Source organism: Macaca fascicularis, chromosome 14, assembly GCF_037993035.2.
Source record: "Macaca fascicularis isolate 582-1 chromosome 14, T2T-MFA8v1.1".
NCBI lineage: Eukaryota > Metazoa > Chordata > Mammalia > Primates > Cercopithecidae > Macaca > Macaca fascicularis.
Window position 1 is genome coordinate 106,659,980 of NC_088388.1, and position 17,390 is coordinate 106,677,369.

General features: G+C 40.1%; 1 protein-coding gene across 6 annotated transcripts in view; it reads left to right on the top strand.

The window, feature by feature from the left end:
* ELMOD1 (ELMO domain containing 1) overlaps positions 1–15,270 on the top strand; it is a 75,229-nt gene extending 59,959 nt beyond the window's left edge. For all 6 annotated transcript variants that reach the window (XM_005579523.4, XM_074015154.1, XM_065528940.1 and 3 more), the window contains 3 exons: positions 2,917–2,967; positions 4,352–4,485; positions 13,535–15,270. In XM_005579523.4, coding sequence (XP_005579580.1) covers positions 2,917–2,967; positions 4,352–4,485; positions 13,535–13,707 — 358 coding nt within the window. In that variant the 3' untranslated portion in view covers positions 13,708–15,270. The remainder of the gene's footprint in view (positions 1–2,916; positions 2,968–4,351; positions 4,486–13,534) is intronic.
* Positions 15,271–17,390: the final 2,120 nt, after the last annotated feature.

Below are 17,390 nucleotides of genomic sequence, written 5' to 3' on the forward strand. Positions count from 1 at the left end.
GATTAGTTGTTAGTATTCATGTTGGCTAAGTAAATCCAAAATTTTATCAAAACCTTCTTAAAATTCAGGGATACGTTGAGTTGGGCTTTCCCCCCCCCCCCCCACCTTACTATTTTACTCGTTCTAGCTTCATTTGGCTAAGATTCATTAAGTCATATTACACTTCCCGAATTTACATTTGTAATATTTTATAAGATTAAAAATTCATTCCTTTAAGAAAAACATTACAATTGTTTAGCTTTTTCTTGTTATATGGTTAAAATCAAGCTATTTTAATTTTTTAACTACATCTTCTGAATTGCATATTTCTGTAATGTAGAGACTCTAAACTCCCTCTAGTTAAAATTGGCTGGGGAGTCTGTCCATGCTCTCAGGTGGCATTTCCTGGAGGAACATCAGTCAGAAGACACGAGTCCTCCACGGTCCTTGGAAAGTGACAATAAGCTCACAATATTTCTGATTAACCATTGGAGGGGCACTGACTTTGTCTATGAGTCTTTCTTAAAGAAAAGCTTGGCCGGGCGCGGTGGTTCAGGCCTGTAATCCCAGCACTTTGGGAGGCCAAGGCAGGCAGATCACGGGGTCAGGAGATCGAGACCATCCTGGCTAACACGGTGAAACCCCCGTCTCTATCAAAAATACAAAAATTAGCCAGTCGTGGTGGTGGGCGCCTGTAGTCCCAGCTACTCGATAGCATGAACCTGGGAGGCGGAGCTTGCAGTGAGCCGAGATCGTACCACTGCACTCCAGCCTGGGCGACACAGCGAGACTCCTTCTCAAAAAAAAAAAAAAGAAAAGGAAAAAAAGGTTTATAGTTGTATCTCCTGTGTCAGCCATCCAAGAGAAAGTATTTGAGGTTTGGGGTGACTACTCTTACTTAAAAAGAGACTAGCATTTGTGTGTGCATGCATATATGTGTAGTCATGTATATAAAATTACCATGCTTTATCCCTCAAACTACAATAAAATTGAATCAATAAAGTTCAAAAGTCAGTGCGTCCTAAGGAAAGCTCTTTCCTGTCTATTGTTTAGCAAGCATGACACATTACTGCGTTTGTTAACATCCATTGGTTGAGTATTAAAGTTACCTGAGGGATAAAAGCGGATTCAAGTTTAAGAAGAAAATTTTGACTGTTAGTTTGTGTGTGTGTTTGTTTTCTCCCTACGAGGGGAATGCAATCTGTTTGGGTCAGGATATCCTATAAGTATCAAATAAGTAGAGATCACTTGGCCTCTTCTTTTATTTCCAACGCAGATAGATATATGATTTAATGAATATGGAGATACTGTGTAGTTATAAAGCCTTGCTGAAGAGAAAATAGGTGCTTATAAATTCTTATATATATAATTTCTTAAATTGCACACATACCTTATTTTAGTTTGGATATGAATCTTTAAGGTAAAAAAATCTCCTGATCTCCTGATTCCTCTTCAGCTGTTTGGTTTGTTAGCCAGAAGTTACACTTTAGAAACAGGTGGCACATTTTAACATGAATTAAAAGCAGTTATTTTGAATTATAACCATTTATAGAATAGAAAATACACATAGTTAAATATCAATTCTGTGTAATGTTTTTGTAGTTGTGTGTTGTGTGTATTATATGAGCGTCTTGTAATCAAATCTTTGCTGTGTGTTCTGGATTTCCTTTCTTCTAGTCAGATAGAGAGAAATTAAATATTCATAATAACTAGTTTTTACACTGTATTGAGTTCAAATGCCAACTACGGTTTATACAATTTATACAAACTTTGTATATAAGAATTTATAAGCACCCCTTTTCTCTTCAACAAAGCTTTATAAATAAACGGTGCCTCCTTATTTGTTAAATTACATATCTATCTGCATTGGAAATATAAGAAAAGGCTAAATGACCTTAGTGTAAAATACTGAATGAAGGTTACATCAGTCACAGGGAAGAATGGAACATGAGTCCTGCCTCCTCCTGTTGGCTGTACGGAAGGGCATGGGAGTGGGGCAGATGCACACAGAGTAATAGAATGTAGGGCACAGTAAGCCGAGATTGCACCACCACACTCCAGCCTGGATGACAGAGCGAGGCCAAGAAAGAGAGAGAGAGCGAGAGAGAGAGAGAGAGAGAGAGAGCAAGCAAGCATTTTCAGAATGCTTCTATGATAGAAATCTTTTTTCAAACAGTCTTATTCAGAAGCTTAAATTACAAAAACAGATGAAAATGGAGCTGCTGTGGCTTACTGACTTAGCCAGAAGAAACACCATAGCACTTACTGGGACAGAATTTTTAAAACCTGTAAATGCTCCCTCCCCCCTCCCTCCCTCCCTCTCTCCCTCCCTCCCTTGCTTCCTTCTTTTCTTCCTTCCTTGCTTCCTCCCTCCCTCCCTCTGTCTCTCCTTCCTCTCCTCCTTTCCTTACCTTGCTTACTTCCCTCCCTGCTTCTTTTCTTCTTTTCTTTCTTTTACTAACTCAATCATTTATTTATCGATGAACATTTATTTGGCATCTACCATGTATCAGGCATCACAAATAAGACTGAATAGGATAAACACCACTAGGTAAAACCAAACAAAATGCAGTGGGGAATCATGAGCGAGTGAGATGACATCTAGTTACCTCACTAAATGTTTCAGGAAGGAGGGGTTTGATCATTAATGATAGTGCAAAAGAATATCTTAATGTTTGGCCTTTAGGGCTGTCTCCCATGGCTGTACTAAAGTGAATAGGAGGTAAATAGCATGGCCTTAAATAATTCCATTTCTGAGCTCCACATAAATTGTATTGTGGCTTTTAAAATTGATAATATTTAAATTGATAAGTGTTGGATAACTGAGCTACAGACATCTCTGCATATAGTTAACAGTTTTAACATAAGCATTAAAAGAGAACAAGTACCAATTAGAGATTAAATCTGATTTACTTACTTATTCATTCATCCGTTCAGCAAATTCAGCAAAGCAGAATGGGAGAAGAAAAGGATGGATAAGGCAATTGGGTGAGTATGGGATCTCACATGGAAAGATGGTCCATCTGAACCAGAACCAGAACTAGAGTATCATGAAAGACAAGAGTGAAACTCTACTTGTTCTGATAGAAATATACAATCTAGTTAAAATATTTAAAGCACCCTTTTATATTTTTGTGGATTCATCGGTATGGTTATATGATATTACTTTGCCTATGAACAACTGACAAGGTAGAAAGTTGTAATTATAAGGAAATGATTTTCAGAAATCACTTAGAATTGTGTTTGGTAGTTTTCTTTTAAGGATTTCATCAAATATTGGGCTATTTGATAAAAATTTACTTTAGTTTTTTTATAATGCCCCATATTATCCAAAAATATTTCTGAACAGAGAATTTTTTCTGTGCTGGATTTATATTAGCAGAGAAGATTTAAGAACTCGGGTTCCATTAATTTTTGGTAAACATGTAAATAAGGAACTAGAAAATACACACTGTGTTAAGATACTTATTTAAATTTTTCTCATCTTAAAAGTAATATACAATTTATTATAGAAAAGTAAACAAAAAATCACCCCAATCTTGTTACTTTTGTGGCATTTTATTTTAGTTTTTTTCCTTGCACATCTGTGTGCATTTATATAATAAAATGGCTTGCTCTATCCGTAATGTTTTATATCCTGCTTAAATCATCTTTAAGAAGATAATTTTAATCAACTGTAATATATGAGATAACCATAATTTATTTTGCTATCTGTCTTCTTTAGGAATTTGAATAGTTTCCATGTCGTTTCTATTATTTAAAATGCTATAATGAAATATATCTATAAAGCTTTGTCCACTTCGGATTTTTTTTCTGTCATATATTTGGAAATGGAAAGGTCAAAGTATATGAACTACCAATTTTCTTGATACACATTACTGAAATTTTCTGCTAAATTACAAAAGTCAAGGTTTTGATAGGGTAGAGATGGAAGGGTGACCTGCTACTCTGATAATTTAATAGTAAGTTAAATATCAGATTATCAATTACTGAAATGCTTTTATTTATTTATTTATTTTTTTTTTTTGGTCAAGTGAAAGCACGTTTACTAAGAAAGTAAAGGAATAAAAGAAAAGAATGGCTACTCCATGGGTAGAGCAGCCCCAAGGGCTGCTGGTTGGCTATTTTTATGGTTATTTCTTGATTATTTGCTGAACAAGGGGTAGATTATTCATGAGTTTTCTGGGAAAGGGGTGGGCAATTCCCAGAACTGAGGGTTCTTCCCCTTTTAGACCATAGGGTAACTTCCTGACATTACCATGGCATTTGTACACTGTCATGGCACTGGTAGTAGTGTCTTTTAGCATGCTAATGGGAAATGCTTATTTCTTATATGTGACACACAGTTGGTTTTATGGTTTATACTTTATAGGTATTCATTTGCAATTGTGGGCATCAATATAACTGACCTGGCATATAATCTACTGATCAGTGGAGCTCTAAAAACCCATTTCTACAATATCGCCCCAGAAGCTCCAACATTGTCTCACTTTCAGCAAACATTCTGTAAGTATCCTGTTGTATAATTGTCAATACAGGTTTCTATGCTGGACGCGGTGGCTCACCCCTATAATCCGAGTACTTTGGGAGGCCAAGGCAGGTGAATTGCCTAAGCTCAGGAGTTTAAGACCAGCCTGGCCAACATGGTGAAACCCCATCTGAACTAAAAATAAAAAAACTAGCCAGGCATGGTGATGCGCACCTGTAATCCCAGCTACTTGGGAGGCTGAGGCAGGATAATTACTTGAACCCAGGAGGTAGAGGTATATATATATATATAGAGGTTTCTATAGAACACTCCCGACAAGGATCGAAGCTGAGAGATCTTTGTGATTTGGCTGCTTTGGAGCCTTTGAACTTCCTCTTTTGGTTCTGATTTTTTTGTTTTCTCATTCAAAAATCCACACTTACATTTTCAGGCATGGTAAATTCTTCTCTTTCCTGGCTCTTGCGTAATCTCCAGTGTATCCACTTCTGGTCTGACTTAAAGACGTCATGGGTGTTTCTCTCCCTCTGATCCTCATGGCATAGCACTCGAGAGTGCAGGTTCTGAAGACAGCCTGAGTTAATTCTCAGATCTATGTTTTAGCAAAAGTGAAATCTCCAAGAAGGATTAGAAGATAAAGTCGAAACTCTCCTAGGAAGTAGAGCAAAAAGGCATAGATGGAAAATAGAAAATAAAAAAGGTTGTCAAATTAATGGATCATTCTATGAGGTCTTATAGCTGAATAATAGAAGTGCCAGAAAAATAGTGGTGAAAACTAAGGAAGGGGAATCAAATAAAGAAAGAAAGAAAAATTTTCAGAACTGAAGTATGAGTTTTCATACTTAAAGAAATAAGTACCTACACAACAGATTAATGTAGACCCACACCAAGGACCTAATCATTGTGAAATTTAATGACATTGGAAAGAGATGACCCCGAAAACTTCCAAAGCTGTCACATAATGAATTGGGAATCAAGATGACATTGGACTTCTCAACACTACATTGTATTCTAAAACATAGAATATTGTCTTCAAAAGTTAAGAGAGACTGGGCGCCGCACATCACACCTGTAATCCCAGCAGTTTGAGAGGCTGTGGCGGGAGGATTGCTTGAGCCCAGGAGTTTGAGACCAGCCCAGGCAACATAGCGAGACCCTGTTTCTACAAAAAGATAAAAAATTAGTCAGCTGTAATCCCAGCCACTCAAGAGGCTGAGGTGAGAAGATCATTTGAGCCCAAGGAGGTCAAGGCTGCTGTGAGCTGTGATTGCACCACTGCACTCCAGCCTGGGTGACAGAGCAAGACCCCATCTCAATCAATAAGTCAATCAAAGTTAACAGAATATTTTTTAAAACTAAGGGAATATGATTTCTAGTTTAGAATTTTACACCCGGTATAACTTACTACCTTACCAATCAAATATGGGAATAGAATAAAAACAGTTTCTTAATGCAAGGTCTTAAGCATTTTACTTCCCTGTACCTTTATCGGGAAGCTTATTTCCACAAAATAAGAGAGTAATAATCCTAAAGGAATAAATGGGGTCTGGAAAATAGGAACTCTGTCCCAGGAGAGCAGTGAAGGGAAAGCCCAAGATATCTGTGCAACTGGCTGCAAATAATAAATCTAGATTCTAGAAGGTCAGAAGGCTGTGGGAGAGACTCTTTGAAGAACCTGAAATTGACAGAATATTACCATGTTTGAACACACTGCGAGAACATTGGCATATTTAGGAGATAGTTTAGGCTTAAATTAAGGGAGAAGCCAGGCAAATAAACAAAGAAGGCAGTTATTCATACAAAGTAAAGAAAAGGGTGAGAAAATAAGTGACTATGTGGCTGGGGTGAGTGAGAGGGAGCTAAATCTTAATCTTCTATAAAGAAAAAAAATTTTTTTAATCAAGTAATGGAAAGCATGTTGATTAGAGCTATGAAGATCGATAACCAAAATAATCAGCTAAAAGAATTGAAATATTGCTTTAGGAAAGCAGGAATTAGGGCAGGAGACTGCTTTTTCTTTTTGTTTTTGGGATTTTTTTTTTGTTTTTGTAACAAGACTTGTTAAACTATTTGACTCTGAACAATGTGCATGTATAACTTAGATAAAAATGAAAAGTAAATTATAAAACACATATACTTTACAACTTGTTAATGGAAAATGTAAGTCCCTTACATGCATTATCACAGCTCCTGCTTTGATAATTGGATGATTATATTCACTCCTATAAAAATTCTGAGCATCTCCAACAAATATGATTGAGATTTTACTATGGATTAGGTTCTATGCTGAGGAAGACAGGCATTTAAACAAATACTTAAAATGTAGTGGGTCCAGCATTATCTTCAGGGAAACAAAAAAGTCTTTAAAAAAAATAAAATGTAGTGGGAGGAATTTAGTGATTGAGGAAGTAAAGACACTGCTTCTAAAAACTGGAAGTCGCTGACGCAGTGGCTCACACCTGTAATCCCAGCATTTTGGGAGGCCAAGGAGGGCAGATCACTTGAGGTCAGGAGTTCAAGACCAGCCTGATCAACAGGGTGAAACCCTGTCTCTATGAAAAAATAGAAAAATTAGCCAGGTGTGATGGCGCACGCCTGTAATCCCAGCTACTCGGGAGGCTGAGACACAAGAATCTCTTGAAACCAGGAAGTGGAGGTTGAAGTGAGCCAAGATTGCACCACTGTACTCCAGCCGGGGCGACAGAGTGAGACTCCATCTCATAAATAAATATATATATATATATATAGAAAAAGTCTGTGGCTGCCTTAATTTATTCAGCCTGGAAGTCAGGGAAGTTTCTGCAAAGCAAATGCCCCTTTTGAAGAGAACCAAAGGATGAGTGGCAGGAAATAAGGCAATGGTGGCTGAGTGGTCCGGTGAAGGCCATAAAGCAAAAGAGTATGTGGATTTAAGAAGTAGAGCATAGGGTTTGCCGGTGACGAGAGATGGCACTGGAAGCCTAAGAGCAGGATGAAGGGCAGTCCTGAAGAGTTCGGTAAGCCTCATCAAAGTGCATCAACATGCAGATAAAGAAAGCCTCTTGCCATGTTTCCCTGGCCCCTTATACTTGCCCTATTCTATATTTACCATGCTCATTAGGGAAGTCAGGGAAGTAGTTCTGAGGGAAGGTAGAGTGAGTTTAGTTTTAGGCATACTGAGGGTGAGCTGCTCTTGGGAAATCCATGTGGAGCTCCAGAGTGGGCATTCTCATAATGTAAGGCTCTGGAGTGCTGAAGGATTAGAAAGGCTCAAGCTACAGATTTGTGATTTGTGAGCACCTGGGAGAATATCAGAGCCACACAGTGGGGGAGCATTCCCAGGAAAGATTCAAAGTTAGAATCATAAAGAATTGGCATTTAAGGGCAGGTTTCACTGCTGTATCCTCAGCACAAAGCCTGGTACAGGGCAGAGGTGCGTAGTAACTGGTGGGTGGGTGGGTGGGTGGGTGGATGGATGGGTGGATGGATGGATGGATGCATAGGTGGATGGAAGGCTAAAATATTGGCTGATGTTTTTTTGCAGGAGAAAGGAGAGTCTAGTTTCTGTGGGAAATTTTAGCCTAGGCCAGGCACGGTGGCTCACACCTGTAATCCCAGCACATTGGGAGGCTAAGGCAGGATGATCACTTGAGCTCAGGAGTTTGAGACCAACCTGGGTAATATGGTGAAACCCCATCTCTACAAAAAAAAACCAATATTAGTCTTGGTCTGGATTGATATGCTTCAAGAGAATCCTAGCCCAGATGAGCAAGTATGCAATAGGATTACATATTTCCTTAGGCCCTCATCAGGTTTTAGAAGCAGCAGCAACCCCCCTATGGATTGTGGGGTATGTAGGCAAAGGGACTGAGGCCTCTCTAAGGGAAACAAACTGTGCCCTAGATTCACTGTTCCTCAATCAGACATGATCAGTTCTACATGTCTCCTCTGTAATATTCTTGCAATTACCTGTGTCCTTGTATATGTCTCTGCTCTCTACTAACTGAATGCAGTGAAGCAAAACAAAGACATTCAAGCAGCAACAAATGTGCTGCAGGCTGGAATCGGAGAGCCAAATTAATATTCAAAACAAGTATTCCATCTAGGCAGAAAAATGTAAGAATATAATAGCTCCATCCTTCTGACTTTACAGTATTATTCGGTGAACACTGAGCTGCCAAGGCACTATGTTACAAAAGTTGTATTCAGTCTAAAGCTCCACTGAACACACAGCCCCATTGAAATGGAGCGAGGTTAGGTGTAATGAGCAGAAGGGAAAGTATGAAGGCCAGAAGAGAAAGAGGAAACTACTTTTTCTTTGACCTCCAAAAGAAGGGACTATTCCATAGGAATAAGAACCAGAGGAACAGAATGCACTGGAAAAGGCAGCCTATTGCCATGGCGAAAAGTCAGCTGGTTTCAGGCCCTGGTTTCCAGCTTCCAGGTGTACCTGTTATTGTAGACCATTCGAGGAACTCATCTAAGCCCAATATCTGCATCTGAAAGATGGAGATGTCATATCTGTGTTACCTACCCCACAAAGCTGTTGTAAGAATGCAATGAGATGGTGGAAAAATAGCCTGGCCTCTGTTTTCTCCCTCTCCTTTCCATGCCACTTTGTTAGCTTCCCTAGTGAACAAATCATCAGCTGCAACTGTACTCCTGTTTGCCTCTCTCCAACAAACCCAGCATTAGGGACCACAGGAAGTCTGCCTTTTTCTTCATCCGCAATACCTAGTACTGTGTCTGTTTCATATTTGTTCATCGGCAGATGAGTTAACTGACAGACCAAATGAATTTTTGAACACTGTGATTTGTATAAGTGAGTGGAGTTTTATGATTATAATACGCACCTTGGAAGCCAGACCACCATTTCTGCATTCTGATTAAGATCATGTTACACGGTCTCTAATTATTTTCCTGATGGGACAGAGAAAGAGAGTCTCAGGGAATCAGTCTTCAATCTTCAGAGGAAGAATCCTGAGCATGGTGTCAGATTAGGAGCCACCCACTCCTCTACCTTTACCCAAGCCCTTTAAACCTTTCATGATGTTTTTCTATAATTGTGTGTAAGGTAGGAAAATGGGGAAACCAAATAAATCCACATTCTTCTATAACTGTGCCACACTACATCACCTTTAGAGTGAGTTGCCAATATTCCTGCACATTGTAGAAAAGATGATTTTTCATATTGCCTGTTTATCATTGTCAACAGGAGAAAAGATGCTGTCACTCATGAAATACTAATGAGATGCATTATCAATGATTTTAATTCATAGTATTGGAAACCTGACTCTACATACAAAATAGCTATGTTTATTTGAGCTCAGAGACCAGTCAGGAAAATTTATGTATGCATTTTATATAAAGAAAGAAGAAATTATAAATTATCATAGATTTATTTTAGAACCATAAAAATTATATTTAGAAGGAAGCCAAGGAAACTTTCTTTTTAGAAAGAGAATCTTCTTGACCACAGGTTCTCAACTTTTGTGACACGAGTTTCATCTTATTGAATTACAAGTCTGGTTAAATCTAGGAGGATCTGCATTTTTAACAAGTACCCCAGATCATTTGTGGAGTCTTTTAGGGGTTTGCCCAGTCACTGAAATGGACAGGTGATTGAATTCTTTTGGTTGGTTGAAGAAGATATTGAGATCAGAGGAAACAAGTTTCTGTTGATGTGCGCTAAAACAACCAGATGACAAACAGGCTCCAATCATGGCATATGAGAAATGGTGAGGAGAAGCAGGGAAAGAGAAAAGCTCGACGCATAAAGCACACATCAAACACTTGAGTTGGAGAAGGATTGAAGTTGTTTTGTGAAATACAGGGCAACAAATTTAGGCCCAGAATGAGGAAGAACCTTTATTTGTTTGTTTGTTTTTTAGAGACAGAGTCTCTCTCTCTCTTGCTTAGGCTGGAGTGCAGTGGCACCATCCTAGCTCACTGCAGCCTCAAACTCCTGGGCTCAAGTGATCCTTCCACCTCAGCCTCCTGAGTAGCTGAGGCTACAGGTGCAAGCCACCATAGCCAGCTTATTCTAAAAAACTTTTTGTGGCCAGGCGCAGTGGCTTACACCTGTAATCCCACCATTTTGGGAGGCCGAGGTGGGCGGATCACCTGAGGTTGGGAGTTCGAGACCAGCCTGACCAACATGGAGAAACCCAGTCTCTACTAAAAATACAAAATTAGCCAGGCGTGGTGGCGCATGCCTGTAATCCCATCTACTCGGGAGACTGAGGCAGGAGAATCGCTTGAACCCAGGAGGCAGAGGTTGTGGTGAGCCAAGATCGTGCCATTGCACTCCAGCCTGGGCAACAAGAGCGAAACTCTGTCTCAAAAAAAGAAAAAAAGAAAGAAAAACTTTTTGTAAGCCAGGTGTGGTGGCTCACACCTGTAACCCCAGCACTTTGGGTGGCCAAGGCAGGTGGATCACTTGGGGTTAGGAGTTCAAGACCAACCTGGCCAACATGGTGAAACCCCATCTCTACCAAAAATACAAAAATGAGCCAGGCATGGTGGCACATGCCTGTAGTCCCAGCTACTTAGGAGGCTAAGGCATGAGAATTGCTTGAACTTGGGAGGTAGAGGTTGCAGTAAGCTGAGATTCGCCATGTGCTCTAGCCTGGGCAACAGAGCAAAACCCTGTCTCAAAAAAAGCTATTTTTTGTAGAAATGGGGTCTTCCTGTGTTGCCCAGGCTGGCCTCAAACCCCTGGCCTCAAGTGATCCTCCTGACTTAGCTTTCTAAAGTGTTGGGATTACAGGTGTGAGCCACAGTGCCTGGCAAGAAAGAAGCTTTTAAGAATCAGGTTCCTCATCCAAGGAACAAATAGTGTTGTCACCAGAGAAGTTCAAGCCTGAATGCTGCCTCTGGGAATCTAAGCATCAGATGACAAGAGACAGAGGAGGTGGCTTCTGGGGCGACTGATCCTTCTGATTTGGGCCTTTTCTGATGTGGTCAGGTTCCCACGACAGTGATAGTGGAACCCTGGCTTGTGTAGCCTCAAGGCCAGTAGAGTGATGGGTTGGTGTGTGCCCTCATCAGAAATGTTGAAAACAGTCAGTTCTAGAGTATGAAGGGCCCAAAGGCAGGCTAGTCCTAAAAGAAATGGTATAAGCCAGGCACAGTGGCATGTGCCTGTAGTCCCAGCTATTTGGGCGGCTGAGGCAGCAGGATCATATGAGTTCAAGGACAGCCTGAGCAACATCGCATGATCTTGCCTCTAAAAAAAATAACAAACTTAAAAAAGAAAAAGAAATGGAACAGTCAACCCAACCCTCCTCCTAAGTTTACAGACAGACCACATACTTAAACAAGTATAAGCATACTTAACAATGTAATGAGACAAGTAACCAGTGGGAAGGGTCTGTGGAAGTGGACGAGCAGCCGGCCGTGTGTGTTGGGGACAGTGAAGGTCACTCCTATTTTTGTATTAAAATAAAATATGAGTAAAGATTTTTAAAAATGTATGAAATTATGTTGAAGCATTTTTCCATACATAGCTAGTTACCAGAAAACCAAAAAGTATTGATTTTTTTTGTACTGTTAGTATTGAGTATGTTTATTCCAAATTCTCTTCTCATCCTCCCCTTCCCCATTTTCATTTATGCATGCAGGTGGAAAAGCAAGGATTCAAACCAGGTTTCTGGCTCCAGAATCCTGTCTTCTATGTTCTACCTCCTTCTAATGTTAAGACAAAGAAAATTTTGCGTAATATTTGTTTTTCTTTTGTCTTCTTTTTCTTTTTCTTTTTTTTTGAGACAGGTATCACTCTGTTGCTGAGGCTGGAGTGCAGTGGCGCAATCACAGCTCACTGCAGCCTCGACCTCCTGAGCTCAGGTGATCCACCTCAGCCTCCCAAACAACTGGGACAACAGGCTTGCGCCACCATGCCTGGCTGTTTTTCTTTTTTTTAAACTAGGATTACTTCCTTAAGTACTTTTCTTTCTAAGATATAGAGACACCTGAGCTTGTAGTAGTTTACTACCTACAAGTATCTAGCATTATAAAAACAAAACAAAACAAAACACTATGCACATTTCTTTTTTTTTTTTTTTTTTTGAGATAGGGTCTCGCTCTGTCGCCCAGGCTGGAGTGCAGTGGCACGATCTGCAAGCACCGCCTTCCGGGTTCACGCCATTCTCTTGCCTCAGCCTCCTGAGTAGCTGGGACTACAGGCACCCGCCACTAGGCCCGGCTAATTTTTTTGTATTTTTAGTAGAGACGGGGTTTCATCGTGGCAGGTCTCGATCTCCTGACCTCATGATCCGCCTGCCTCGGCCTCCCAAAGTGCTGGGATTACAGGCGTGAGCCACCGCGCCCGGCCTATGCACATTTCAATACTAAATGTGGTAGATAAAAATAATTAAACAAATGTGGTAATGGGAGGGGGCATAATGGGGAACAAAGCACAATGAATAGGTTCTTATACCAAATACTTCACATTTATTCCTCAAATTGTTTCAATCCCGATCACTCGTGGGTAGCGTTTTTGAGACACCAAAGGATTTGAATATGAAATTATTGCTTCAGAGCAAGGAAGTCTTATTAACAATTTCATGTGGTTTTGTGACCAGGCTGTGTTGTTCAGGGTTGATTTACAATTTTTATTGTCTCATAATAGAGTGTCAGAATGCATTTGTTTGATTTGTTGGGGTAATTTAAAACTTTAGTTATATCAAATATCAAGAGAATAAAGACTGAGTGGGGTGATTTGGAAAAATTGGACCGTTAGGTTAATTTAATTAGGAGGAGAAGGATGAAGTAGTCACTGTCAGCCTTTCAGACAATGTTCCCGATGCGATTCATATTCAAGAGATGACAGAACTAATTTGTCTTTCTGCTTGGGAAGAATGAGAACCATTCCAGAGCCAATTGCAATAAGCTTGCAGATTGGTAGTCTTCAACTGCACTGATTTTAAAGAATAATCTTAAACAGTGGTATTTTCTAGATTTTGACATCTTCTTTGAGCTCCATGGTTGCTGTGGCTTGGTTCAGCATCTCCCTCAGCATTCAGAATGATTTTGAATGTGATTAAGAATTTTTTTTCTCCTGCATTTTTATCATTGTATTGTCTCCAACAGGCTATTTGATGCACGAATTTCATAAGTTTTGGATTGAAGAGGACCCCATGGACATAATGGAATTTAATCGTGTGAGGGAGAAATTCCGCAAGAGGATCATAAAACAGCTGCAGAATCCAGACATGGCGCTGTGCCCACATTTTGCTGCCTCGGAAGGTTTAATCAACATGTAGTTGCCCACGCCAGTTTTAATGGATACCCTGGAACACTGCCTCATTGTCTTGTTAGATCTCTGCTTAGGTTGCAGCTCACGCATTGAATGCACACAGTGATTGTATGCATGCCTTTTGGTACAGTATTTTCATCTCTTGGTCATAATTCCGAGATCCCCAGAGACCACTGTTTCTGGAGTATCTGTCATCCAGTGACTGCTCATATTGTGGCATTATGCAGTGTTACATCTTGCCTTGACACCCAGGTATGGAGAGAGTTTTCTATTTTTTTAGACTTTTTTTCCTCTCCCTCATAGTTCAGCATTAAAGAATTGTATTTCTCTCGCTGTATTTTGTATGTAAGAGGTTTAGCCGAATCTTGTTCTGTGAAAGCCTTTTAATTTATTGATATGTTTCATGACTACTGCTGCTAGCTTTTCAAGCCAGGTTCATGCTTGGACCTCATTCTGATAAAGTATAAGACTTTAAAATAATACAAACAGGGCCGGGCGCAGTGGCTCCCACCTGTAATCCCAGCACTTTGGGAAGCTGAGGCGGGCGGATCACGAGGTCAAGAGATCAAGACATCCTGGCCAACACGGTGAAACCCCGTCTCTACTAAAAATAACAAAAATTAGCTGGGTGCGGTGGCGGGTGCCTGTAATCCCAGCTACTCGGGAGGCTGAGGCAGGAGAATCACTTGAACCCGGGAGGCAGAGATTGCAGGGAGCCGAGATCATACCACTGCACTCCAACCTGGTGACAGAGCAAGACTCCATCTCAAAAATAAATAAATAAATAAATAAATAAATAAAATAATACAGACAGACACATGATAAGCCAAACTGTTCCTGCAAACATAGCTACGCTTCATGAAAATGTAATGAGGCTTACAAGAAGTAACTTTAGGTAGGAGCTGTTTTTGTTTGAAGCACTGCAGAATTATATTGTAACTTCCCCTCACCCCAGTTGCAATTGTGTCATAGTCATCTGTATATCAAACTATTTTATTCCCATAACTCCACTGGCTTGGATGCCTAAGTGTATGATGCTTGAAGCCTCAGAAAAGAAATAAGCATATTTCAAAAACTGCAAAAGGTTTTTCACTGCCTGCCTCTTGCGGAACTGGGTTACACCCTGGCACTGTTCTGATCCAAGCATATTTGCTTGGGGAACTAAGTGCTGACTAGTTTGTTTTCTATGTCAAGAGGCAATATTAAAAAACAATTTGCAAGAAAATGTGTTTCAAGAGAGCAACCTAAGCTAAGTCACTCTGCAATATTTCTTGAAAATAACGACCTTGTCTTGTATCAGTGGAAGATGTAAATTGCTTAGAAAGGGAAAAGTCAAATCGTTCCAGAACTGCTAAAAATCATTTTAAAAACCGTGATTTAGTTTGGAATTATGATTGTAGTCTGTTGAATAGTATTTACCATGGCATTTCATACCCATGGTATTTTATACCTTCTGACTATCAATTTTAGTATTATTAGATGTTTGTGTAACCACTTGCTTATTTAAATGAATTTTGAGTACTGCCTAATTGTCAGTTATATGAATAAATTACATGTCATTCTACTGTAACGTATAGTGGATTTCATATTAATAGTTTCGTGCTCGTACAGCTTCTGAATATGCAAATATGTGAGTGAATAGAATGTCAAAAACAGACAACCTGGAGCTGACTATAAATCACGCCATCATTCAGAGTCAGCAGGTTCATAACTTCCTAGGAAACCTGGCTTGGCTGTTGCTAGATAAAGCAGAAACCTTAACTACCCATTGTTTTCTTGTCCTTTCTCTCCCTTCTGGGATTGCATTATCCTTTCCCTTTCAGCCATGTACCAAGTGGCAGCATTTTGCATTGCCTTTTCTTATGGCCCTGTGTCCCTTCTTAGAATGAGGAAGGAAAATAGTTGGTTAGCACATGGTGGATACCATGAGTAATGACAAGAATGTATATTCCTCTCCAGAGAACTTGTCAACCTAGTTCCTCAGGCCTGCCTGAGGAGCCCTGAATATCCACCGTAGCTGCAGCTGCTGTCAATGAAGGTGTTATTCCACATGCAGTCCAGCCTTTGCCAGCCACATGTGCTCATTGTCTCTTTTTATCCACTGCGGTCCCATGTCACTGTCACGGCTTGACAGCATGCGGCACTTACACCAGCTTGCGTCTCTTCTGTTCAGATAGAGAGAGTTGATGCCAACAAAGCTAAGAGTTTCCGCTCTCGGCTCCTAGGATGCTTTCTTTCTATTGTATTTGAGCATGGCTGCACAATCTTAGGATGAACAAGCTCTGACAGCTCCTTTGAGCTCTGAGTATTATTAGATTTCTCATTCACACCACTTTGTGGAAGATGCATTCCACCCAGTCACACAAAGTGAGGTGAGAAAAAGAAGAGGAGAGGCTTCAAAAGCATCAACAACCTGTGGAGTGTGTGTGTGTGTGTGTGTGTGTGTGTGTGTGTTTCCCTTGAGTATTTTCAGCTTATACTTATTCCATTGAATAAGGGTTGACCACATAAAATGTAAATTGTGCGGCAAGCCTCTTCCAAGTCTTCCAAAACACTACTTGCTACGATAAAAACACATTCCTGTTTGCACTAGAGAAAGAAAACCTTTCGAAGCACTGTTTCTGAAACTTGACTGTGACCTTCCTTCTCACAGTTCTTGTTATGGTACTGAAAAAAATTTCGCCTGGTAACATACCATCTTTTCCATATTTGAAAAGAGGCTTAAATATATACCAATCCCAAAAGACAGGGTGACCTTACAATGTATCTTCCAAAACAGAACACTGTTGAGAGAGAAAGAGGATGTCGTTAATAGTTTCTTTAGAACAACAGAGTAAACTGGGCCAATTTAAGAAAACTGAGATGTTAGGTGGCCAAGAGAGACCAAGAGACAGACGTAAGGATTGTGCACCCACAACGTGATTAATCAAATATAGCCCGATTTCTTTACTTTCAAGCCTCTGGCAGGAGAAGTACATCATAGAGATATAGACATTTTGATATGCAGGACACTACCCAAAATCTTAGAGACCTATCACAGGCATGGGCTTGGTTTGAGCTGAGAAATTCAGCTGCATAGATGGGGCCTAAGTTGGCAATGGGGACATAAAACCTGACAATCAAACTCCATGGCAACAAACTGTCTTGACCCATAAACATATGGTGCCAGATCCAAATTGAAGGGGAGTGCGGAGGGGAGCGGAATTGGTGGAATATGAGGATAGGAGATGGGAGATGATGGAGAGAAGAGGAAGGGGGCAGAGAAAAAGGAAAATATCAGCTAGGCCCATAGCCACTGAGCCTTCTGACACAGACTCTATTAAAGCAATGCCTCTAACTCTTCAAGGAGCTCAGAAATGGTAGCTGCTCTAATCTAGAGACAAAATGGCAGAAAAGCAGAACCAAATATAACATCAAGTCCTAGAAGATGAAAGAGATTCTGGTACAGATTCCATTTCAAGAGCTCACATTTAGCCGGGTTTTATGCCATGTGCCAGGACTGTGCTAGTCCTTACCTTGCATTATTTCATTTCCTTAACAACACACAGGATCAGATGGGTTTTTGTCTGCCTGCGCACTTGTTTTTCTAGACAAACACACTTGTTTTTCTAGACAAACAGGTTTAGATAAGTTAATACATTGCCAAAGGTCTCAAGAGAAGTATTAGGTTGGTGCAAAAGTAATTGTGGT